Source organism: Impatiens glandulifera, chromosome 3, assembly GCF_907164915.1.
Source record: "Impatiens glandulifera chromosome 3, dImpGla2.1, whole genome shotgun sequence".
Taxonomy (NCBI): Eukaryota; Viridiplantae; Streptophyta; class Magnoliopsida; order Ericales; family Balsaminaceae; genus Impatiens; species Impatiens glandulifera.
This window is the reverse complement of record NC_061864.1, coordinates 14,911,921-14,938,303: the sequence shown is the minus strand read 5'-3', so window position 1 is coordinate 14,938,303 and position 26,383 is coordinate 14,911,921. Positions and strand designations below refer to the sequence as shown.

Sequence of the window (26,383 nt, the reverse complement as noted above, 5' to 3'; positions counted from 1 at the left end):
ACAATTGTTTTACTTTTTATTTTGACAAATTTTAAAAACCAATTGTGAAGGTTACTAAATATCACTTTTCAAAAAGGATATATGGATTTTTTTTTTAAACCAATGTCATTAACTCATCAAAGTCAGTTTTATACAATGCCATAACATTCTTCATCGGTTTTATACAATGCTATAACAAATCTTCATCGATGATAAGATATATGTAATTTAGAATGAAACACGAAAAATTGGCTAAAAACTTCTCACAATTAAGAGAATGGTTTATTTTCCGAGGGGATGCAAAATCTGAGTATCATCTAGACAACGGCTAAATTGAAAATGCATAAGTATCTCAAAGTCTTTAATATTTCATCGGAACTTTTTGTGTGGCGTTTATGTTCTTCAGTTGTCTTGGGGTTGTGATCAACATTTGATTATTTCTTATTGTAAATGTTCTTGAAAAGGTGTTTTTATTGAATTTTCAAAAAAAGAAACAAACAAAAAAGGGTAGAGATCAGTCAACCATTTACCCACTAGCAAAGATGCCTTCTCAAAATTGGGAAAAGACAATGGTATTTATTTAATATAATCATGAGGAGAGGAAGAGATAAGTGAGGCTGATTAGTTTTAGGGTTTATGTTCCCCTTTTGATGAACACAACACAACTAATTTAAGGAGTGGCTGTTAATTTGTTTGGATTATGAGATTCTTTTGGTCATGAAAGCAACCCAAAATTAATGAATTAATGCTTGTTGACGAATCACCCAAATCTAATGATTCGTCAGTTCATCAATGGGATCAAAACAAGAGGATCATTTCTATAAAATAAAGTTAATTAATTTGTAACCAATAAAACCACTAATCTTGTTTACTGTTTATTATTGTAAGTGGCATCAAATCGAATATGGATCTTCTTTAAAAAAAAAAAGCCAATTTGAACAGCCATATATATATATATATAATATACTACAGTCTACATATATATAATTAAATAACTAGAAGAAATATTTGGATAATCTAAAAATTGTGATTGATTTGTGATCACAACAATTTGTTCATTGAGGATGTGTACTCTTGATGGACGATGGATGCAAAATTGGTTAATTGTCAAAATTTTATGTTCAAGATCTCCTGCTTTCTTAATTTAGATATTTTGAATACTAAATTCATGTTGGTTCTATCATTGAGAGTTGTGAGGCTGGATTGAGCTTTGTAAATATGTTACATATGTATTTCAATCAATTATTGATAAACCCTTCAATCTTTGATAAAAGGCTTTTATGGATGGTAGTTAATTTCATCTTAATGACTTTACGCGAGGTAAGGTTCGACTTTCGATATGGTGCATCATTTTCTACCATCTTAACTGACTCATTACTCGTTAAATGATGTTTGCGTGTCTTGATTATATGTTCTTTTTCTATTGTTGAATTATTTAATTGTTATGTTTTGTTCTCATTATTTTCGAACTAGTTTTTATATGAGAAAATAGATAAAATGTGCTTAAGTGTTTCATCACGAATTATTATGATATTCATAACAATTGGGTTATTAGTTTTAAGGATCCAATATTTGTGACTTTTTCTTACAAATTTGATGATTTTTCATTTTGTAGATAATTAATTTTATCGAGATTTGTTTGGACGGATTGATCATTGAAAGTATCACATTTGAAAATACATGTTAAGCTTTCTATAAGGATAAAATAAAATAAAATGTAGATAACCCATTTGTCAACAACAACAGTTAATAATTATAAGTTGCCTATATATACTATATTGTTTTAAGGTTGTCTTGGATTCACAAAAATAACACAAAAGTTAATAATCATGTCTATGTATCAAATGAGTAGTGAGACAGATGCATTCAAGTCAAAGTCACAAGAACACAGATAAACTGAAAATGTATTTTAAAAACTGTCTAAATTCCTTTAATCAAAATTAAAAAATTAACCATGCACCCCAAGTTGATCATCGGCCCCTATGTCAATACATCCAATTCGGACAACACTGATATGCATCATTAATGGAATTGTTGTTTAAGGAAGACATTTTTAGCAATTTAATCTTATAATTAAGCTAACAGTGATTGTTTTAATTAATTAATTAGAGTCAAAGAGACAGTTTTCTATTTCTCCAAGGTATCAAAGTATTATTTGTATGTGTTCTATATTATAACCAAAAAGGTGCAAATTATATTGTGAAATTGAAATTGCACTTTTTGGGTTTTGTACGGATACATCTAATTTAGGAAACTCAAATTATAAGCAAAACTACCATATTAATTAAGTCAGTTGTATCCGTTATTTGGTACATTTTTCGTTAGTAGGGGTACTACTCAATATTGTTTAATTGGCTTATAGTGTTTGGCGAAATTAGAGTTAAATGTATATGTAGAATATTTTGATTTTTGTTATAAATCACTTTGGCTTGATTAATGAGTGTTATTTAATGAATAGGAAAAGTGGTAATTCTTGTTTAACTAATGTTATCGAGAAATTAAATGAACAAATGGTCATTACTTAAAGTTTTCATGAAAATTAAAAATAAAATGAGACAGATATGTCATTTTACATGTGGTTTATATGGTTTTCAACCATTCATAAACTTTTAATCATTATAGAAGACCTTGTATATATAAAACAATTATAATTATCTTGTATTAAACATTTGACTAATTAAGTAATTAAGTGGGAACTTGATTCGTATGTTTAAAGAAATTCATACTAAATATAACATGTATGAATGTTTACCTTTAAATTAAAGATGGGAAAGAATAAATTCGTGATTTTTGATTTTTTAAAAATTACTTTTGTCACTTAAACTATCTTAATGAATTATATTATTTTTATTATTAAATTGATTGGTACTAACATATTCTTTTGACCTTGATTTAATTTATTTTTTTGGTAATAATTGGAGTGTGAAATTGAAATGAATGATATATGAGTTTTTGTACTTACCTTATTTTGATTCATAAAAAAAATACAATCAAAAAAATCAAATGATTTAATTTTCTGTAAATTTGTTATAACAAGTAACCCAACTAAAAAAGGACTTAGAGCTCATTATATGTCTATATCTATTTTTTGGATTTTTTTTAATCAAAAGTTTAACTATCATATTTTATTTCTTGTCAACCATTTAATTTATCTATTAAAATATTTTTTTCATTTTATAAAATTTAAATAAAAAATTACATTATAATAATATAATTAATTAAAAATTCAAATAACTTCCTATCTTAATTTTACAATATTCTTTTAAAAAACAAATAAAAAATTCAAATAATCAAACATAAAACAAACAAATTGAAGTCATTTTATTAGTGTTATTGAAATTGATCTAATATATATATTCTATTTAGCTTTAAAAACAATATATTTGTAGAAGAATACTAAAATGATTGTCACCAAATAAATAATAAAGTAATAATGAAATAAATTTACCAAATATATATAAATGATATGAAACGTCTTAAAGCATGATAATTGAGTTATCTTATGGCCTTGATCTGTCATTCCCTTCAATCACCAAAATCAAGTTGAGTGGTCACATCCACAGATTACACGTATGAATGCATTTTCAACTTTTTATTTATTTATTTTTCTTTCTTTCTTTAATTTAAACACATATTAGCTGGTTGAATGAATTAAAACTATAGGTGGAATTTCGATTTGCAACCCAAAATTAAGATGGATTTTTCAATATTAGATTGGCACTAAATGTTTGTGGTTGAAAATTTCATGGAAAGTAGGCTGATTTATAAATGCTAGCTACAACTATTCCACCATTTAAACTTTCTTTTCTAGGTAAAATTTGTTAGAAAACAGTCATTTTACATGGACCAGATAGAATCAGAATCTAAAAATGGAATATTTAAACCATTCAATGAGTGGGTTAATGTTTATCACAATTAAAGTTGGAAAAACCCATCTCAAATAAATGGTGTAAAAACATTTAGAAAGTATAATGGAGGAGTCATTGAAGGCCAAACCATAACAAAATTTGAAATGAAAATTTCAACATAGGTTGAACAACTTAAATTTCTAGACTATTTTAGTGAAATAATTTGTCGCTAATATATCCGCAAATGAAAGATTTAATGACAAAATATTTGTCAAAAATTGTTTGAATCTACAAAGTTTATGATGTTTGTCTATGGATTTTTATATAAAAGCAAATAGCTTTTAAAAAAAAATTACGTTCTAAAGTGCCAATAAGTACATCGAATAAAATAATAAGAAATTGAAATATTTAATTAAAAAATACTAATTTACCTAGAATTAATGTTATTTTGATTTGTGTGCAAATATGATGTATATAATATGTTATCTTTATTGTGTAATGAATCAAAATTATCATCTTACCAAAATATGAAACTTTATAATTTATTTAAACTACATAAAATTTGAAGTAAATATTAAAATAAAAAATATATAAAAAAAGATGGATGGAAGAGTAACAATAGGGTTTAGCCTCGGGATCCCATTTTCAATAAATTTAAATATTTAATTAATGAATGACGTGTGTTCTTGGGACTTTGAGTACCTACCTCGCTATTATCGAAAGGGCTCCACCACCACTCCCAATAATACTTTTTTTAATTACTCATTTAACTTTATTCAAATTTAAATAATAAATACATAATAGCTTTGAAATCTATACACAACATCTACTTTTATTTTAATAATTTAAATAATTTTACAGAATTGATTTGACTTGTTATATATATATATATATTTAAAGTTTTACAGAATTTCTAGACTTGCTACGATCACATATGGGCCTCATAAAGGGTAGGTAGTAGGCCCAAATAGGCAAAGCCCATTTCAGAAATCCGTTGGCTTTTTGTTTTTTACTTTCTTTATCTCTCTCTCTCTCTCTCACACACATACAGACACACAGTGATGCAGATAGACATATTCACGCTCAAACTTGGTCAGTGCCCTCTTTATAATGAATCAGCTTTTTCCCTACTATTTCTCTCTTCATAGAATACTTAAGACCTCTTTATAAATACTTCTCTTCTCCATTTCATCCTTATTTGAAAATCACCCATTGTTTGTTCTTCCTCAAGATCCAGTCTTTCTCTTTCATAACCATCAAAGAATTAATTAGCTAGGTCGCCCTTGATCCGCGGCGGAGTCTTTTTATATTTATGGGTCCTTCTTCTTCTTCTTCAAACTTAGAATCAGCGGCGGCGCAGATGTATTTGGATGAGAAATGGAAGATGTCAAAGAAAGAAGGTTCGAGAAGCTCCCGATCTTCGAAATCGAACCAGAGGAGGTGTTCTTTTACAAGAAGATGTGCTAGGCTTGTGAAGGAACAGAGAGCTCGATTCTATATCATGAGACGATGTGTTACTATGCTCATTTGCTGGAGAGAATACACTGATTCTTGAAATGGGTTTTAGTTTTTTTAGTTTTTTTTTTTTAATTTTTCCTTCTCAAATCTCTTTTTTAAATTACCCTGATTTTTTGAGAGAGAAGATGAAGAAGGGGTGATGGGATTTAAAGATGGAGACAAGGAAAAAGAAAGAGATCTGAGATGAACGAGGACGACGGAGTAGTACATTTTTTATAGTTAAATGTTTTTACTACTCCGATGAACGGGAAGGACAGTTTGAGATTAAAAAAAAACCAGTAGAGAGAGAAAATTGACATGAAGATAGAGAGATTTCACTACCCTTTACTGACATGGCTCTGTTCTATCCATTTCTCTCACTTTCTGTTTTTCTTCTTTCTTTCTTTCTCCTTGATGATGATGATTAAGAATAATATTGAAATTATTGTTCTAATGAACTTGATTTATCAGCATGCATGTTATTTTTATGATCTAATTAGTTGTGGGTTGATTAAAATAAATAATATTATGTGTAAATAAATATATTAAAATAATAAAGTACAAGTTGTAGAGAGAGAAAGAGAGAGATTGAGTTCAACAATGGCAGATGTTTTAGAAGTCTGGAACTGGATCTGGCGTGCCTGGGATGACGCAGATTGTAAATTAATTAATTGAATATTTATTTATTTATTTATTTATGAGAGAGAGAGTCTTTGGGAAGGGTAAAGTGGCTGGCCATGGGAATGCCCCCCTTTTTCTGCCATCCTTCTTGGCTTCAATAATTGCAAATTATTTTATTTGCAAAACTGTACTTTTTTTTCAAATTATTTTTCTGCAACAATATATATCTATCACTGCCAAGTGCCCCAATTAATATTTTATTTTTCTTTTAAAATATTCAAATATTAATTTAAATTTAAAGACAAATACACTCAAATTCATTGTTTGCAAGTCCATATGAATAAAATTGATGAAAATAGGTCCTTAGGATATTCTAATTAACCAAAAAACTTAACTTTTTCAGTTTTGCTTCAAATTATTATTCATGGTATAAAATAAAATATTTATCTATTTTTTCACTATACAAAACTAATATTTCAAATTAAGGTGATCAAAATTTATTGGAGGGAATCTAAATCAGGTTTTTTGAATATAAAATCAATTTTATTTTAAAGCTTGATCAAAATGAAATGTTGAATTTTCAGAATTCATAGTAAATCTACCGAGAATTCTTTTAGGGGCATTCCAACTTAGGACTAATTTCCAGATTGATAAAAGTTGCTGTAAATCTTAGTCATTTTTTTTAATTCATTAGTTAAATTTAAAAAAAAAATAACTCTTCACATACAGAAACACTTAATTTACTTATTTTTGTAGTAATTTCTTTTTCAAAATTGGAAAGAGAAATAAATATTTTTAAATGGTTCAATTTCGTCGAAAAATGTTGTTTGTGACATTTGTTTATCTAAGAAATAGTAGCAAAAATTTATTGCATTCCATTTGTTTGGTGTTAAAGCTATGACACTATGGAAATACTTGTTATTATCTATGATAGAAGTTTTTTTTTTTACAACAAAAAAATTGTGACATAACAAATAATTTCTTTTATTCTAATTCATACACGTTTAATTCCTATTTTTAAAAATTTAAGTCTACCTAAATTCAATTTTTAAATCGGTTCTCGCAAATAAATCATACCAAAATAAACAGATTGTGAGAATACAATCCATGTAGACAATCTACAAAGAGGAAAATCTATTTATAGATTCTCTATTTATAATTGAATTTAATGGAAGTAACAGAAAGAAGAAAGAAATGAGTTAGCGAAGAAGCGATAAATATTTTCCAACAACTTGAAGAAACAACAAGAAAAAATTAATGGATATAATAAATACGTATTAAAATATAATAATTAAATGTCACTTCGTTTCATTTGTATAATTTTGACAATGATTATTATTATTATTATTATATTTTGAAATCAAAATAAAACAAATTTATATAAACAGGTTTTAGAATTATTTAAAATAAAAATAGAATAGAAAAAAAGAAGTCTAGTGCGTGCAGGCAGGAAGTGAAGCCTCCACATGTTCAGTGGATATTGTGAGCGATCCATTTCTATTTTGAATCGAACCTTGCTCCCTTTCTTTGGTAATTTTGTTTTACTCTATTTTTATTATATATTATCAATTATTAGTATTTTATTTTATCTGAAAAACTTAACTTATATCACTAAATATTCTTTTCATTATTATTATTAATTCTGTTAGTAAATATCTTTCTAATTTGAAAATAAATAATAATCAATAAAAAAATAAGTTACCATAAGATTTGTCTGAACTTAATAGCCTAATGACTTCCAAATAAATAGATCACAACACTTAGATCAAAATTATCAAAATGAAAATAGACTCACACCAACTACATAGAAAAAATTTAGATAATCTACTAGAGTCAACATCAAACATTATTGTAGGTACTATGTTTTTTTTTAAAGGCGTAGTTACAATTTTGCACAAAATTTTTGGATTTTTCGAATTATTTCAATAATTTCAACTTGTTGGTTACACGTTGTATAATTAAGGCCTTGTTCGGATTGGGATTTTTGAAAAAACCTAGAGAGGAAAAAAGGTAATGATTGATGATGATTTTGAAGAAGTGATGATTATTTTTGATAAAAAGACTTAAAGGGTATTGATATATATGAATAAAATAAAAAAATAATAATTTAAAATAGAGGGCATTTTAGTATTTTGGTTAATGAATTGAGTGATGTGATTGTTGAGAAATGATTGATAAAAATTGATTTGGAATGAATTTTTTAAAAACCCAAAAAGAATGCGGCCTAAGGTATGGTTCAGATTTGGGTAACTAAATAACTCATTTGGGTTGTAAATAATATTTGTTTAATATATATGGGATTTGAAAAGTTAGATTATTGAGTTAAAAGAATTAAAATATATCAACATTCAATAAAATAGTAAATAAATAAAAAATAATATTTTAATTTATAAATTAATTGATTCCATAAATATGTAAAATTAGTTTCTTTCCTTTGAATATGTTTCTTTAAAAATATAATTATTCTTAATAATATTAACATGCTATTATATTCTCATATCTCACAATATTTCTTTCCTATCCATAATAGTAAAATTTACCACTCATTTGAATTTACAATATAAATAGATTTAACAATAGTATTATAATAGTTAATGTTGTGTTCTCTATTCTATTTTACTCTTAAAGCTTAGTTTCTTATTGCTAGGCTTAGTCTTCATTATTTATGATTCAATATTTATAGAATATCCCCAAGAGTTGACACTATATCTTCTAAATTGATCGAATGAAATGATAACGAACTTTATGCTTTGTCCTGTCATGATAAACCGAATTCTTTACCAAATGAATGACACTCTCACTGTCACATCACAAAACACTTTCCTCGTAGTCTTGACCAAATTATCGCAAAAATGTTGCAATAACATCATTTTCTTAGCAACCTCTGTCACAACAACATACTTTGTCTTGCAACTAGAAAGAACAACTATCTTTTGCAATTTTGAAACTTAACTAATTATAGTACCTCCTAAAGTATAAATGTATCATTATGTACTATTTTTATTATCAACATCACCACCATTGTCAGCATTAACATATCTTTCTAAATCCATGTTAGAATTTTGAAAACATAATGAGAGACTCATACTTTCTTTTAAGTATTGTAGTATCCACTATACTACTTCTAGATGTTGTCTACCTGAATTGCTCATAAATCTGCTAACAACTCCCATTAAATATGCATTGTCTGATTGTGTGCAAATTATCGCATACATAATACAACAAATGTCAAAGACATACAAAACAGTGATCATGTAAATTTTCTCATTCTATATATGTTGAATGTGACTACTATTTAAATAGTTTAAAATGACTAGTTAATGGGGTAGTAACTGGTTTTACATCGTACAAGTTGAACGTACTACAAACTTTCTACACATATTATTTTTGTGAATTCTTGAGAACATCATTATCCCGAAGATCCTCATTTCAAGATTTGTTTTGCAGCACGCAAATCTTTTATTACAACTTCTCAAACAACTTTTTCTTTAATTTGTTAATTTAATACAAGTTTGCTTAAACAATCAACATGTCATTAATGTAGATGAGCGAAATAATGTACGATTTATCAAATATCTTGATATAGAATCAATGATTATCTTCACACCTAATAAAATTGTTATTTTTATGAAGCTATCAAATTTGTGTACCATTGCCTTGAAGCTTGTTTAAAACCAAACAAGCTCTTCTGAAATTTACACATAACTTCAACTTTTATTTTTTATTTCAAAACATTGTGGTTTTCGAGTAATGTCATATATAACGTTATTGTTTTGTGACCTTGAGAAAAAAATATTGTTCCTCTAGTCACCTTCTCGCACCATTTCCACAACTGAAACTATGACATTCGTCATCAAGTTGTGTAACAAAAATCAAATTATGCTTTAAATCCAGAATGTGTCTCACCTTATTAACCTTTCAAACATAACCGTTTGTCATCTTTAATTTGATGTCCCCTATGCCAACAATGTGTAGTGGATCACCATCTATGAAATAAACTTTCCACAATTTCTAGCCACATAATTCTCTATTTATTATTTGTGGGCAATGATGTGGAAAAACGTTGTCGAGTCCAAAACTCATGAGTCTATCGGGCTATCAACTAAAAGAAGCAACGCATTAGTGATAGTTTTTGTAACTACGTTGCTTGTATCATTTTTATCATCACTGTTTCTTTTCAGTGCTTTATAGTCCTCTTCAAATGACCATAGTTACTACAGTTCCAACAGTCAAATGTTTGCCCACACTTGGACTAACTCCTCATTATTCTCGACATAGACATGCTTTTAACCCGATTGAAATTTCTATCATAACATTTGCTTATGTTTTTAAGATTTAGAGAATAACCTTTGAAAGTTTCACCAGAATCAATTTTACGAACCTCTAAAAGAATATGATCTCTAACTTCAATAAATTTCAATTTGACATTTTTAACTGAATTATTAATTGTTGTCATCATAGGTTCTCAACTATTTGGTAGAGATGCTAACAAAATCAAGGTACTAACTTCATCCCCCAAATCAAACTTAACAGATAACAATTGATTCGCAATTGTATTAAATTCGTTCAAATGAGTAATGACATAAGTACCATCAACCATTCTTAAGTTAAAAACTTTTCCATTAAAATATACATTGTTATTAGCAGGTGATTTATCATACATATTAAAGAGTTTTCATCAAACTCATGATGGTATTCTCTTTTGCTACGCTATGAGCAACAATCTTGGTTAGTGTGAATCAGACAACTCCCAAAACATATATATCAAATAGTTTTCATTAAGCTTCATCCATCTTCTCTAGTTTCTCACTCAAATAACATAAAACTTTTTTCCATAGAGATAATATTCAATCTACATTCTCTAAAATGAATAACATGTTCCATCAAATCTTCCAATGTCATGTCCTATAATGTTCTCGTCTGTCATCGTTTTGAATTCTCCGATTTAGCCTAACATCTCTAATACGAGTTGTTAGGATTTGAATGCTCCAAATCTAACATGTTTGAAACGAGCTATAATAACACAAAAAAAGAACACAAAAAACACACATTTATAGTGGTTCATTCAAATGAGCTACTCCACTTCCAGCCGCCACCTGATTTTACTATGAAGAAGAAGATGGAAGACATAGTTTTTGTTTCACATTGTTTATGTTTATAGAATTATGTCTTCACGTGTATATCATTAACAATAATATATTTATAGGGTAAACATTCAGGTAATAAAACCTAAATAACTATTTGTTCAAATCCAAACCCAATAAACTTTAAGTAACTTCTATAAAGTTTATTTTAAGTATAAGCTCCACAACTCAACACGTATAAATCTTTAATAATAATATATTTATAGTGTAAATATTCAGGTAATAACTATTTGTTCAAGCCCAAACCCAATAAACTTTAAATAACTTTTGTACAATTTATTATAAGTGTAGGCAGAGCCGACCCTAAATTTTGGGCTGCCCCAGTAATACGAAGAAAAAATGTGGATATTTTTTTGACGGCCTATGTCTAATTTAAAAATTGATAAAAAAAGTTATTTTTAGTGAAATTTGAACACATAACCAAATAAAAAAAATTAAGTTTATATCTTGAACCAATATATTACAACATTTTATGTTTAAAATAAAACAATAAATTTTATGTAAATATCTTATTTATTTAGTAAATGGGCTGCCCTGGACTGCCTAGCTCGAGGGCTTGCCCATGTTCATCTACACATTTTATCCATAATTTCCTATTTATTTTCTTTAAGTCCACTCCAAACAAATTTTAAGTCTACCTAAACTCTAGTTTCTGAATTTGTGTCCATGCCCTATTAAATTTTGTCTCCAACTCTATTGTTCTGCGATTTTGTATTCAAAATGTCCAGTTACTCGACCTATCTTGAAATAACTAGATCTAGAAAAAGATGAATTTTGAAGTGAGAAAGGAGATAGGGGGTTTAGTTTGGAGAAGAGTATACACAGTATTATTAGGCATAAAGATGTAAAGACATATAAATATGGGCGGGGGTTGGTGGATTGGACAATGTAACAAGTGTGAGGAATGGGGCGAATTCCTTTTTGTAGTCCATAATTTAACAGGAAGTTCCTAATATATGTCTGGACCATTGCCTTACTTAATGAAACTATCACTTTCTCTATACTCTTTTATTGAATGTTGCAGTTATATATATATATAGAGTTGTTAGAAGCAATGAAACGTTGAAAAGGGTCCACATTTCAGCTGGAGGGTCACATCGAAACAGTCATTTTATATTAGCGACAAAAAGCCCCCCCATGTGCTGTGTTTCTTTGTCTAAACCATTTTAGTTTCCTTGCCTATTTCTAGCTTCATTTCACCATCACCTTCCTCTACATATTGTCCCCGTCAATGCGAAACCCCTAAATCAAACACGCCTTACAGGATTTTCACATGCAATTATATCTTCATTCGACAATTTTTCTCATCTAGGATCGATATACCTAACCTAATCTACTTTCGGGGACCATTTTGCATACCTAATCTCACTTCTAATTCATCTCATTGGTTCGGATCCATTCCATCATTGGACTGTCCAGATAGCTACATTAAATCTTCTTATTTTTCCTGTTTATTATGTGCCTAACCAAAATTTGTGTACAAATTTTAAGTAATTATCTACAATTCAACTCTGGGTACTAACTTGTTTTTTTTTTAATGACACGTGTTAGTGGTATGTTTGGTTTGACATTTAATGCTATAGGCCCAAACTTAATTGGATTGTATATATAATATGGGTTCTTTATAGACTTGATCCAGTAAGACAATCAGGCCGGAACAAAATCAAATAATTTTGCAGATTTCTCTATGCATGAATGACAAAATCGAAATTTTAGAAAGAAAAATAGCAATTATCTTGCCTATTATTGAAGAAATACATAATTTATAATTAACATTCACATTATTCCTCTTTTTGTGTGTGAAAGAAATGGTAAGAATGTATAAATTTAAACTAATGACTTTTAGAATATGAGTTGGTGCATGTTTCACATTATTCCTCTTTTATATTTAGTTGGAATGTCAAACCTTCTTGGTTAAGATATCATATTTGTAGAATTCTAAGTGCACACTTTTTATACAAACATCATGATTTCACCGGACAAAATTGATCACTCTCCCCCTTTAAAATAAATGTTTTCATTTTTTTTTTGAGATAATAAGCAACAAAAAAAAAACTATTGATAATACAGAATGAGTTAATGAGTAAACATGGAAAAAAATTTAAGATTATGAAATTTATTTACCAATAAAATGGAGTTACTCATCTAAGGCGGTGAGATGCTTACGCGCTACTGCGTGATTTTTACTTGTAGTAATGTGAATTTGTTTTGAGTTCGAATATTTGAATATATATAGTAACGATGGACTGAGTTTTAGGGTTGCATTGAATTTTGAATATTCCCTTAAATTGAGTCAAGAGGATAGATATTTTGTTTTGGTAAAGTGATGAATGTAAATTCTCATGATAATCTACATTTTTTACTATGTTGATGTGAATGATGCTTTTGAATATGGCCGAGAATTTTTGACGCGACACGAAAAATATGACCCAACTCGAACCAAACATAAAAAATCAGGTAAGTGTGCTTTAATTTGGGTTCGAGTCGACTGATTTAACTCGATGTCAAAATCGGGTCGACCTTAAATGGCCAAAATAGACCCGCAAATTCGTTTAAATTTTTTTTTTTTGTAAAATTTTATGTTTCTCATTTCTTAATCACTCAACTCATTTTTTATAAGTTTTTTTTTAAAACAAATTTGTAATTTAACTTTATTTATATTTTATGTTGATATCATTTTATTCTAAAATATATATTTTTTATATTAATTACATTGAGTTAATTAATCGGGTTGGGTTCAAGTTGAGTCAGATCATTCGAATTAATTAGGTCAATTAAGTCGAGTTCGGGTTAATTACAAATAAACAAATTTAGTTTAAGGTTAAAGAGTTTGACCTGAATTACTAAATAGGTAGGTTCAGATTAGTATGGCTCAATCCGCAACCCGCAAATCTAAAATCGACATACATTGTCACCCATACTTTTGAATCCTTACCTCTAATTTATTATTTTATTGTTTCTAGAGAGTAAGCAATTGAAGCTAGTATGGTTAGGCGAAGACAATTTGATTTTTATAAAATGGTGAATTTCTACTCATGTGACTGAGATTTAGAAAGATATTAGCATGATTTTAAGTAAATTCTCATAACTTATCAATTTCAGAGTAGATGATTGAAAGAATACCTAGGTATTAGTAATATAGCAAGATAGATTGAGATTTTCTTATGGAAAATAATGTAAATTAATATTCATGCTTAACTAAACTGTAATTAATATTATCTAAAAAACCGGATGACTAATTTATATAAAATTCTAACATGTATTTATATCTCTAGCTAAAATCCTTCATTCCTGCTCAATTAACTAAACAGTTAGATGCATATATATTGTGTTTGTCAATAAGAAAAGCGTCATTCTAATGGAGTTTCAAATATAGACAAGTGGATAACAAATTTTGTTCTAAAGATATGATGTGATTTTATTTTGTGATTTTTTTTTTTTATCATGAAAAGTTCACAGTGAATGATTGAACTTAAAATCTTTACTCTTTACATTTTTCTTTAGTTATTTTATGCATTATAAGAATACGTATGTTATGAAAAGGTAGAAAATTACATGTTATATTTTATGCCTAATGAATTTATTTAATTTTTCACAAATGTTATATTTTATTAAAATTACTTTTTCAATCTTATAACAACCCATTGTTTTAACTTTCAATGTTATTAGCTAGCACTTTCTTAAAAATATTTTTATTGCAATATAAATAGTTCTAATTGAGTGGTTATGAGATTTGAATCAGTACTAATAAATGTAATCAATTAATAATTATTTTATGAAATATTTTATATATATGTTGACCTAATATATTAAAGATCTCTAAATTAGTTGATCTCAATATTATAATATTGTATATATAGTTTACATTTTAAAATATATTTTTATATTAGAGACTGATCTAAAGGAATACAATCAATTATTCTATTCATTCCAAAATGTAACTATATACAAGATTATAACATTTAAATTCACTAATTTAGAAATCTCTAATATATTAATTTTGTCAATTATATATAAAAAAAAAATAAAAATAATTATTAAGGACATTTATAATAAAAATATTTATATTACATTATTAAAAGAATAAGTCATGAAATTTAAACAAAATCAATATATTCATAAAACCTTACCATTTAAAGGATAGTAAATAGAAATTACACCGAAACCCTAATAATTTTTTTTTGTTCGGGAACATGTTAGCATGTAAATCGTTTCAACCACCGGAAAACCAAAATTTCAATACAAGTGACATTATTTAGTTATCATAACACAAGAACCAAGCTAGCTAAGATCATACAAAAAAAATACCAAAACCCTAATTACACTTTGAAGAGAATAAATAAATAACGCAAACAAAAGAATAATTACATTTTTTGACATACAAGAAAACACAAGTATTGATTCTTGTGGAGAATAAACTAAAAAAGAGAAAAGCACAATGATCACAGGTTTTCTCGATCATTACAAACTGCAATGGAGAAAAAGCAGAGAGATCGAAAAAGAAAAGAACAGAGAAAGATCCATTAGATGAAAGAAAGTGATTTGAACATGGTTCATAAATATCTTCCAGTTTCGATCGTACGATCTCCTCCCATATCCGACAGTGGCCGGGAAACTTGAGTACTACGAAGTTGATCCCAAAGTTGGAGACAGTGACCTGGAGAATTCATCATACCTAGTTACATAATGTGAAACAGACAGAGAACATTGCCAGGTATATTAACTGTACTAAAATTCCTACGCCAATACCCATATTTAGTTAAGTTTTTGAAAATATGAAACGAATTAAAAAATTAATTAATGGGTGTTTCAAAAGAACAAAACTTGTATCCATCCAAAAACAAAAATCGATCTATGACCTAGCTAGAAGATCTGGTAAGAAAAACTGTAAGTCAGTAATTGCTGCTGCAGCATCATCAAGATTCTCAAAATCGAAGAGAGGGAGAATGGAGTTCAATAAGGGGACCACAAACATGAAACCCCTTAAAATAAAAAAAATAAAACATGATGATGATTCATCACGTTCTCCATTGAAAACCCTCAAAAGAATTGCTTTGTGAATCTTGATGGTGCTGCAACTGCAACAACTGACTGTCCGGAGGCCATTACATCTCAATCGATCTCCACTAATATCAAGTTGGTAGGTGCTTTTCTACTATTTAACCCTAGTTCTCTAAATGTTTGTGAAAAAGCAAGTGCAAATCATGTTATCAAAAACCTATCTATGATCAGGATCAAGAGAAGAAAAAGAAAAGATATTAATTAGCTATCTTGGAAGAGAAATGATCTTAAGATCAAACCCTAGCTAATATGATGAGAGAAGAGAGAGAGGGGATGTGGAAGAAGGGTGCATAGGGCACCATTTATATAGAGATTTTACGGATCTGAAGAGATCAAATAATAATACTAGTTAGGAGATATGATCGGATTATATTATCGATCGTTGCGAAATATCAGAACCGATAGAGATTATTTCTATAATATTATTAATAATAATAATAAATAAGATCATGATCACAACAGTTACCCATCACAATCCAAGGCACCAAAATTTACCAAAAACTTTAATTCCGACTGATTCATATATCCCTCCGCAAATGGAAGTGAATAATGAAGAATTATTCCTTTCTCAGTCCTCTTCTTATTGATACTAATTACTTTTGCCCATTATTACAAATTATTTAATAAAATCTTTGTTACAAAAGATTTAATTAGTCATTGCAAGTTATAGATATTTGTGATTCACTAGTTTATTTGGAAAGGATTGCAGCGCTTTAATGTCATCATATGTGCCTACTAGCTAGTGAAAGTAAAGTGTATTCATTTGTTCTTCATAAGTTATTAAAATATTATAGAAAATGATTTATTACCATTAATTAGTTCAACTAATTGAATTGGAGATGCCACCAAACAACTAGCTAGATATAGAGTCTTCCTTGTCTAGGTTTACTAAGAGCATCAGCAGCGCACAAGACCTCTGCCCTCTTTTTTTGTGAAATCAATATTCCACATCAGCAGAAAGCGGGCACACATTGTACTTGGTCAAAACACTCCAATGCTTCTGCCCGCCCTCTTATCTAAATAATAAATTTTATTTATACTATTTTAAATAAATAACTAATTTATAATATAGGAATATTATAACTAATATTCCTATATTATAGGAGAATTTGAGATTTTAAAATCGCGTTTTAATATAATTAATAAAAAAATATATTAATTTATTTAAAATATATATTTATTAATTAAATGAGTAATATTCCTGTATTATATATATTATAGGAGAATTTGACAATTTCACCCATAAAACATATTAATATTATTATAATTTAATATATAATTAATATTCCTATTTTATAGTAAAACTTTAGAATATATATTTATTAAACGTTATTATAATAATGTTACTTAAGAATAAGAATAGTAGGAAAAAATATTATAATTAATATTTATATATTATATAATATATTATATTATATAATCATGAAAAAGTCAGAAGAGGGCATGACCGGCATAGAGGGCACTGCCCTCTTTTTGCTTATATCTCCAATGCAAAAAATGAAAAAAACCAATGACCTGCCCTTTTCCACGCTGTCCCATGCGGGCAGAGGTCATGCGTTGGAGATGCTCTAAAGAAGCTCCATATACATAACATGTAGAAGGAGAAATATCAAAACAAAATATATAACTAAAGAAAGAAACTGATCATGCACCTTTGAATGAGGAAAATTCAAAAGATTAAGCCAACAATTTACAAAGTACAAATAATGAAGCCTTGTTATTTAGAGTGTCCTAAGCAGAAAAAATAAATTTATTATTATTTTTATTTTACTACGTATTCTTTATATTAGATTGATTAAACAAAAGAAATTAATTTAATTTAATCGATTAAATGTTAGGTTAATATATATATACTGTGGCTCAAGCATAAAATATTGTTAGTGCAAGTTTGTTTCTTCTTATTTTGGATGCAAGTGGGAGTGGTGACCCTAGGAGACCGCCTAATTGACTTAACCTTACCGCTCATGTGTATAAATTGAGCCTTTAAGCACTAAGGAGGCTGACACCCGCACATATGAATAAATCCGCGAATAATGGGTTGGTCATATCGATAAGGAATACCAACATATAGTATGTAGCAATTTGGCAATATAAGAAACAAAATTAAAGTTTGTTGACAATGAAATGGAGATAGTCACATGGGGTAAAGAATGAGTTGAGAATAGTTAAATCAAAGAACAATGGTCAAAAACTGAAAAAAAATAATATGTATCACAAGAATTTATTTTAAATTTAATTAATATTCTAAACAAATATTAGACTTTTGTGAGTTTTTGCTAAGGGGAAATTACTATGATACATATTATTCGCACGAAACTGAAATTATTAACACGATAAAAATATGAAATTTTTAAAATTTAAGTATATTGATATATAGTAAAATAATATTTATAAATTAAATATATATATATATATATATATATATATATATTAGTTTTAAAAAATAAATAATGACTGATAAAATTATAAATATTTATGTTTTAATTTTCATAGTAGATTGATGAATCCATTATTAAATTTTCAGCAAAATCAAACTGTTATTATTGTATAATCAATTTTAATAAATTTATTTTATTCACGGACCATATTTGAGGCAACTTTTAAGATATTTATTTTGTCTCTAAACTTAAATAATCGATTTTTTCCTTTTAAAAATCAAATCAAAATATAACTATATAATAATATTATTCAATATATGTAATATTTATACAATCTATTTTATTTCACTCACTTTTTATTTTTCAGAATAGACACAATTAAATCTAATAGGTTGTTTAGTATCTCAAATACAAAATTTGTAACTAAATGTTAACTTAAATTTCGTCTAATTTGAAGATTATACTTATATTTATGTAGGTTAATTTCAATTTTGTAATTAAATTTAGTTTTAACATTTACTAGTCTCTAAATATGATGGATTTTAAAATAAATATTTTATTTTATGATAAATATTTTTAATTTTAATTTAATTTTATTTAACGTTTTTGTAGTAACCATATTAAATTGATTTTTTAAGCAAATAAAATATAACAAAATCATATATTTTTATACCAAATTTTTTGATAAGATATAAAATATAGATAAACAATTAAGCTATCAACCAACCCATCATTTTAAGAACTCAATTGGATATACAATATATATTGCCTGCCTGCGTACCTTGTTTTATAGTTTTCTTTTATTATAATTAAAAATTATTTTAAGAACTCAATTGGATATACAATATATATTGCCTGCTTTTATAGTTTTCTTTTATTATAATTAAAAATAAGTTAATAAATTAATTTCTCTAAGATACTGTTTATTAAATTATATTATTGTAACATTTATTTAAAAAGTTATTATACTATTGAACCTTAATAATCATTTATTATAATTTAATAGTTCAATAAAATAATTATATATATATATATATATATATATATATATATATATATATATATATATATACACCAATTAAATTTATTTTATATTTTATAAAAATAAACAATCTCAAAATCCAGTTCTTGAAAACCTTGTTTGGAATTATATATCAATGATTTTTGGTTGATAACTATTAATTAGATTATCAAATTGAATACGGTACATTTGGCGTCCATAAATATGATTTTGACTTCTCTATAATATATATTAATTGGATAACAAAAAAAAATACTGCACAAATGTTACCTAAGAGCTCTCAATTTTTTTATTAAAAATTTACATTATCACATTTTTTTTATTTACACTAATTAAAGACTTAGTATATTAACACAAATTATTACAATACTCTTACTTTATTTTTTTTATTAATTAATATATAAAAAAAGAAATAATTATCCTAAGTAACAAGCCCTAATTTGAGTTGAAAGAGACTAATTAATTAATTGTAATTCAGTGTAGTTAATTATGACAGTCTTAAAAGCATTGCACCCGGCAATAAATCCTATATTTGCATTTCTGATATTTGAGATATTTTTGACCTAGCAATATCATTTTGAGTTATTTTTCAGAGTTAATATAATGTAGGGAAACTTATGACATATTATGTCGAGACTTTCAACATATATTTTACGATCTTATACCATTTTCAACCGAAAATTTTATTTTAAAACTCATTTCTCCAAACGAAAAACTAATTTTAGTGTAAATGTTATATCAAATAGTAATTTTCTCCAACCGAAAAACTCATTCTCAAACTCAAAAGAATATTTTTCCTTACCGAAACTTTTATAACTTTTTAATATCACCCCATATATTTTACTATGTTAAAAATTAAATTAAAATATTTTAATATCACTCTAATATTTTAAATTTGATTATAAATTATTTATAAAAATTTATTAAAAATTAAAAAATTAAAATACACAAATTAAAAAATATTTTTTTTAACATTATTATAATTTTTTCTGAGCATTATTATAATATTTTTTTTTGAACATTATTATCAATTTTAAATATTATTATCAATTTAAAATAATATTATAAATTTATGTTATATAAAAAATATTTTATAAATAAATTAAATTATATAAATAAACTAAATAAATAAATTAAAATAATAAATTATATAAATAAGTTTAATATATAAAATATACCTAAATTAAGTTTATTTGTTAAATTAGAAGGGAAAAAAAGTTTTGAGTTTATAAATAATAAAAACGCATAGATAGAAAGTGATGAAAAACCCATTTTGGGTTTGCATTTGGTTATTGATGGGAGGAAAAAAATGGTTTGGGTTTTAGTTTGGGTATCGGTTAGAGATGGTCTTATACTATCTTCAACTGAAAAACCTATTTTAAAACTCATTTTAGTGTACTATTTACATTAAATAGTAATTTTTCTTCAACCGAAAAACTCATTCTCAAACCTAAAAGAATATTTTTATAATATTCTTCATTACCTGAACTTTTATAACTTTTTAATATCACCTCATATATCTTACAATGTTATAAATTAAATCAAAATATTTTAATATTTTAAATTTAATTACAAATTATTTATAAAAATTTATTAAAAATTCAAAAATTAAAATACACAAATTAAAAAATATTATTTTTTAACATTATTATAATTTTTTCTGAACATCATTATAATATTTATTTTTAACATTATTATCAATTTTAAATATTATTATAAATTTATGTTATATAAAAAATATTATATAAATAAATTAAATTATATAAATAAACTAAATTAATTAATTAAAATAATAAATTATATAAATAAGTTTAATATATAAAATATATCTAAATTAAATTTAGGAGTTGAATTAGAAAAAAAAAGTTTTGAATTTATGAACCGTATAAATGTATATATGCGTTTGGAAGAGAGAAAATAATGAAAAACACATTTTAAGTATGATTGAAAGAAAAAAATGATTTGAGTTTGAGTTTAAGTATCGATTAGAGATGTTATTAGCGCTTCGATTCGATGACTTTGAAGTAGTTTGATAATTATTTAAAAAATGAATAATAATTTAATGAGTTCAAATTTCATGTGCATGTGTGTAGTGTGTGTGAGAGAGGGGGAAGATTTGACGGGCTCTGAACAAAATTTCATTTCAAAGGTCGTGTTTCATGGGGGTGGAATAGTAGGGGCCCTAGGGGGTGGGGGTGGTGGTGGGTAGGGGGTTCCTTGTTTGAATCGCCCAATTCCCATTTTTAGTCTCTTTTCTCAATCTTTTACTTTCCCACACTTGTTCCCATTTATGGTTGTCTTTTTAAGTTTTTTTTGTCAGGTCTAATCTTCGTGAATCATTAATCCCCCACAGGTTTATACATTGCCACATGCAATAGTACATCAGTAATTCATTCAAAAATCTTAACAGATCCAAAACACCAAAGGTTGTCTGTCATATGTCTAGGTCCTACCACCTTCATTTCCTTTTATCAAAATAATTATTAATATATTATAGGGGGAGAAGAATATTAACAATCCAAATACTATCTTTCACCTTTTAAATGGAAGACTGACAAAACAAAACAAAAAATTATATTTAGAATGGTGGGCTTTTATTTAGGCCTTGTTCTATCTTGGGTTATTAATTGGACAATGGTGTCATGCATTTTATTGAACATGTAATCTAAGATAAGGATTTTGGGGAAGATTTTATTTATTTTTTACCTTATATTTCTATTTTGTTTATAACTTTAGTCAATGTAAATTATATAAAAACAAATATTATGATATAAGTATAATGAATATAAAGGTATTTTATTTTTTTAGATGATGTATATTAGTGTGCATAGAAGATAATAAATGGATTGAAATTAATCAATACTAAATACAAACATGCATGACTAAAATCGATTCAAATATTTATTTTATCTCATATAAGTAATCATCGGCTTGTACCCGACCCGACATGTAGATAAATTAAATATAATTATATCAAAGAACTTAAGCACAATCTTATTTGTAATAAAAAAAATTCACAATTTATTTAAGAATATAAAAGTGACATAAAAATCATTAAAAACAAATTAACCTAGTTTAATCTTATCTGTGATATACAATTTTTTTTATTTGTCATAATGGGTCTTTCAATAATTTGTTTCGTTGTACTTAAATATTTTTTTTTAATAAATTAAAATAATAATAATATAGAAGACAATTAAACAAAATTGTACGTTATATTACAATAATAGTAGCTAGTATGAGTAAGGTATAATAAAAATAGATACACATCAACTTATTAACTAGTTTAATTCTCACTAAACAGTGAGTAATAACTTCTCATAATCTCATTAAACCATAATTTCTTTTCCTTTCCTTGAAATAAGGAAATCCATAAAACTTTACCCGGGAAGAATATAAATTTTATTTATAAAGTTGGAGGGATGTGTCAAATTTATTTACAAAGTTGTAAAATTCTATTTATGTATACAAACTTGTCAAAATGTGTCAAAATTATTTGACATAACGGAATGTTTCAAACGGAGTTAATTTTTAATCCACGTGGATATTTATTTTATATTTTGTTTTAACTTATTTTTTTTCATTTCAAACAGACTTTTTCTATATATTTAATAAATAAATAAATAATAATTTCATTCTCTCTCCTCCTTCACCGATTCATATTCTTCTCATTTAAATCTTAATCTCCAAAATCTCATCCACCATTTCTCAAACCCACTCTGTCTTCTCTCTCTGAATTTCATCCTATGTTCTTCTCAATTGATGTCAAAGTAATAGGTTATATATTCAATGCGAAACATCAAACTAGAAATTCTGGATTTCATTTGAATAATTTGCCTGCGGATTAGAACAATAAGTTTTTAGCGGATGGTTAGAATTTTGAAAAATAAAATTGAGATTTTGATAAGTTAAATGTGATATGTCACTTGTTTGTCATTGGTTCTGATTGTTCTTCGTGAAGGAAAAACTAGTTCCAAGATCGCTTCAGCTAGGGTTTTGAAACTCATTTAGTTAGATCCTCAATCACAGAGTTCAATCGCAGATAAACGAGGTTTATTACAGATATTATATTGTTTGATCGAAACTGGTTCATTTGATGATCAGATCACGAAACAAGTCTGTATTATCAGGACTAATAACAGTAATATCAAAGTCTATGAATGATTTAGTTAAATAAGGAATAGCAAAAACAGCTTGCGACATCCTCTAGAGATTGAGATTCGATTTGTTGAGTTCTTGAATGTGAATAGATTGGTTGCGGCTGTTGTTTTTGATTAGGTATATGTGCGGAAATTTTAGATCTAATCTAAAATACCTAATCATTGATATAAAAGCATAACTGATAGAATAAACATACAACTTGAAATGGTATACCTTTGATGCGTGAATTTGACAGATCTGGTTGATTGGATCTAGTGGCGGACCTACAAGGGGGGCCTTGGGGGGCCCGGGCCTCCCCCAACCTTACAATAATTTGTTTATATATATATTTAACAATCAACTCTTAGTCTAGTTGGCTTTGTAGCTCAACAGTGAACCTAAAGTCAGGTGTTCGAACCTTGTCTCACCAGTTAAAATAGTTACATTATTTTTGTATTTTTATTTTTATTAATATTTTTTATTTTTTTTATATTCTCATAAAATTAGGCTGAAACATATTAAATTAGATTTTCATATTTTTTATATAGTTAGTTTTTTATGAATTTGTTTTTGTGTTATATTTGATGAAAAATTTATTGGGAATTACAAATGAGTTATCACTTTGCCTATAAAGAGGAGATCAAAATATAGTTCAAGCCATGTTATTGATTGCGAGTTCGAAAAATCAATTACAAAAATTTAGAGAAGATGGATGGCATGATATTTTGGACCAAGTTAACAGGTTTTGTCAATTACACTTAATCTCAATACTTGATATGAATGAGCATATGATAATTGATAGCAATGGTAGGCGAAGAGGAAAAGGAGAACTCATCACTAATCTTCATCATTATCGTGTGGAAATTTTTTGTCAGGTATAATAAATATTATTTCTTATCTATTAATAGTTATTATATATTATCTATTAATAGTTATTATTTATTATTTAATGCTAGGTTGTTGACTTGATTATGCAAGAAATAAATAATCGTTTTTCAGAAGTTAATACAGAATTACTTGATTGCATATCATGTCTTCATCCCAGAAATTCATTCTCCAAATTTGATATTCGTAAACTCATTCGTCTTGCCAAACTTTATTCTGGAGATTTCACAGGCAGTGATTATTTATTTTTGGAATAACAACTTCGGGCTTACTTATTTAATTTGCGAGATGATCCTCAATTTTCTTCAATTGAAGACTTGGAAATTTTTGCTCAGAAATTGGTCATAACAGAAAAAACATATAGTTTTTCCATTGATTTATCGATTGATGGAGTTGGTTTTAGTTTTACTAGTTGCAACTGTATCCGTTGAAAGAGTTTTTTCTGCAATGAAGACCGTGAAAACTGATTTGCGTAATCGAATGGAAGATGAATGGATGAATGATAGTTTAGTTGTATATGTTGAGAAAAATATTTTCTCAACAATTGAAAATGAGCCAATATTGCAATATTTTCAACAAATGGAATCTCGTAGAATAATTTTGTCTTCTTTTGTACTGACTCATGGACAAGAATAATTTAGTAATTGTGCTTATTAGTATTTTATAATTGTGTTTGTTAGTATTTTATGTAATTATCAAGTAAAATTTTAATTAAAAAATGCATTTATTTGATCGCCAAAAAAATGCTACGTTACTATGTATTCGGCCCCCCCGAGAAAACATTTCTGGGTCCGCCACTGATTGGATCAGGATCAGAGCCCCACTTGTTGCTCCTCTATTTGGTCCACACGAGTTCCAATAGATCCGGTTACCGTCGATTGCTAGATCGTAGGATAACCAAAGGAAACAATCTGATTGCTTGCTTTCAGAATCAAGAGCACCCTTTGTTCTAAAGAACTTCTCTCCAGCTATAGAAAAAGGGGGATGGGGAAGTTTTTGTGTGTCTCATTGATTATCGAATAATCATCCTTTTAAATGCCCTTCTCACCTAGGAAAATTTATTTCCCTTTTAATTGTCATGTAAGAAACCTTCCACCTTCCTTTTTGATAAACCGTAACATATTTATGACAATAAAATATGTTATAATTTTATCTTTCATAAATATATCCTCAATATATATATTTATTTCTTTCTTGCTTAAACGTCTTTAACAATATCTAATATATTGTTTATCCACAAAGTTACTCTTTTATTTCAAAATAAAAGGAATAATATATATTACTAATATCTAATATATTAGTAATATAATCATTCTCATTTCATCTATTGTTAAACCCTATATGTGTGACCTCGTAGGACCCAATTATAATAGCTGTAGGTATTACCCTATTAATCATAGTTGGCTTCTAGCAAAGCACTACGACTCCTAAAATAATTGGATTAAATTAATTTTCTTAATTGTCCTATTCACATTTAGTCATTGCACATTGAATTAAAGGACATAATTCCTTCAATCTCCCACTTGTCCTTAAACAAGTGTGCAATATAAGATACCTTGTCTCTTAGTGTCTTATTCGATGATATGATGACATCCATATCCTTTATCAAATATGTTTCTTGAACTCTGAGTTCGAACTGTAAATAAAACGGATGATTCAAATAATCCATCCGAGCATGGCCATGCATTTTCAGTTCTCACTCTTCAAGTGGCCGAGACACCATTCCCTTTTCAATGTATCGGAGTATACACGAAATAGGAGGACTATTCCAGTCTTGTATGACTATGGCTCCCACTCAACTTTTAGCAA

The 26,383-nt window shown here is 27.0% G+C and overlaps 1 protein-coding gene across 1 annotated transcript; it reads left to right on the top strand.

Annotated features, from left to right (window-relative positions):
• Nucleotides 1-4,960: 4,960 nt before the first annotated feature.
• On the top strand, nucleotides 4,961-5,787 carry LOC124932956 (small polypeptide DEVIL 11). The gene has a single exon (XM_047473675.1). The coding sequence runs from the start codon at nucleotides 5,140-5,142 to the stop codon at nucleotides 5,380-5,382; it is 243 nt and encodes an 80-aa protein (XP_047329631.1). The 5' UTR covers nucleotides 4,961-5,139; the 3' UTR covers nucleotides 5,383-5,787.
• Nucleotides 5,788-26,383: the final 20,596 nt, after the last annotated feature.

What these genes read in the sequence shown, in the direction of transcription:
- LOC124932956 (XM_047473675.1), top strand. Translation starts at nt 5,140, where the DNA reads ATGGGTCCTTCTTCTTCTTCTTCAAACTTAGAATCAGCGGCGGCGCAG.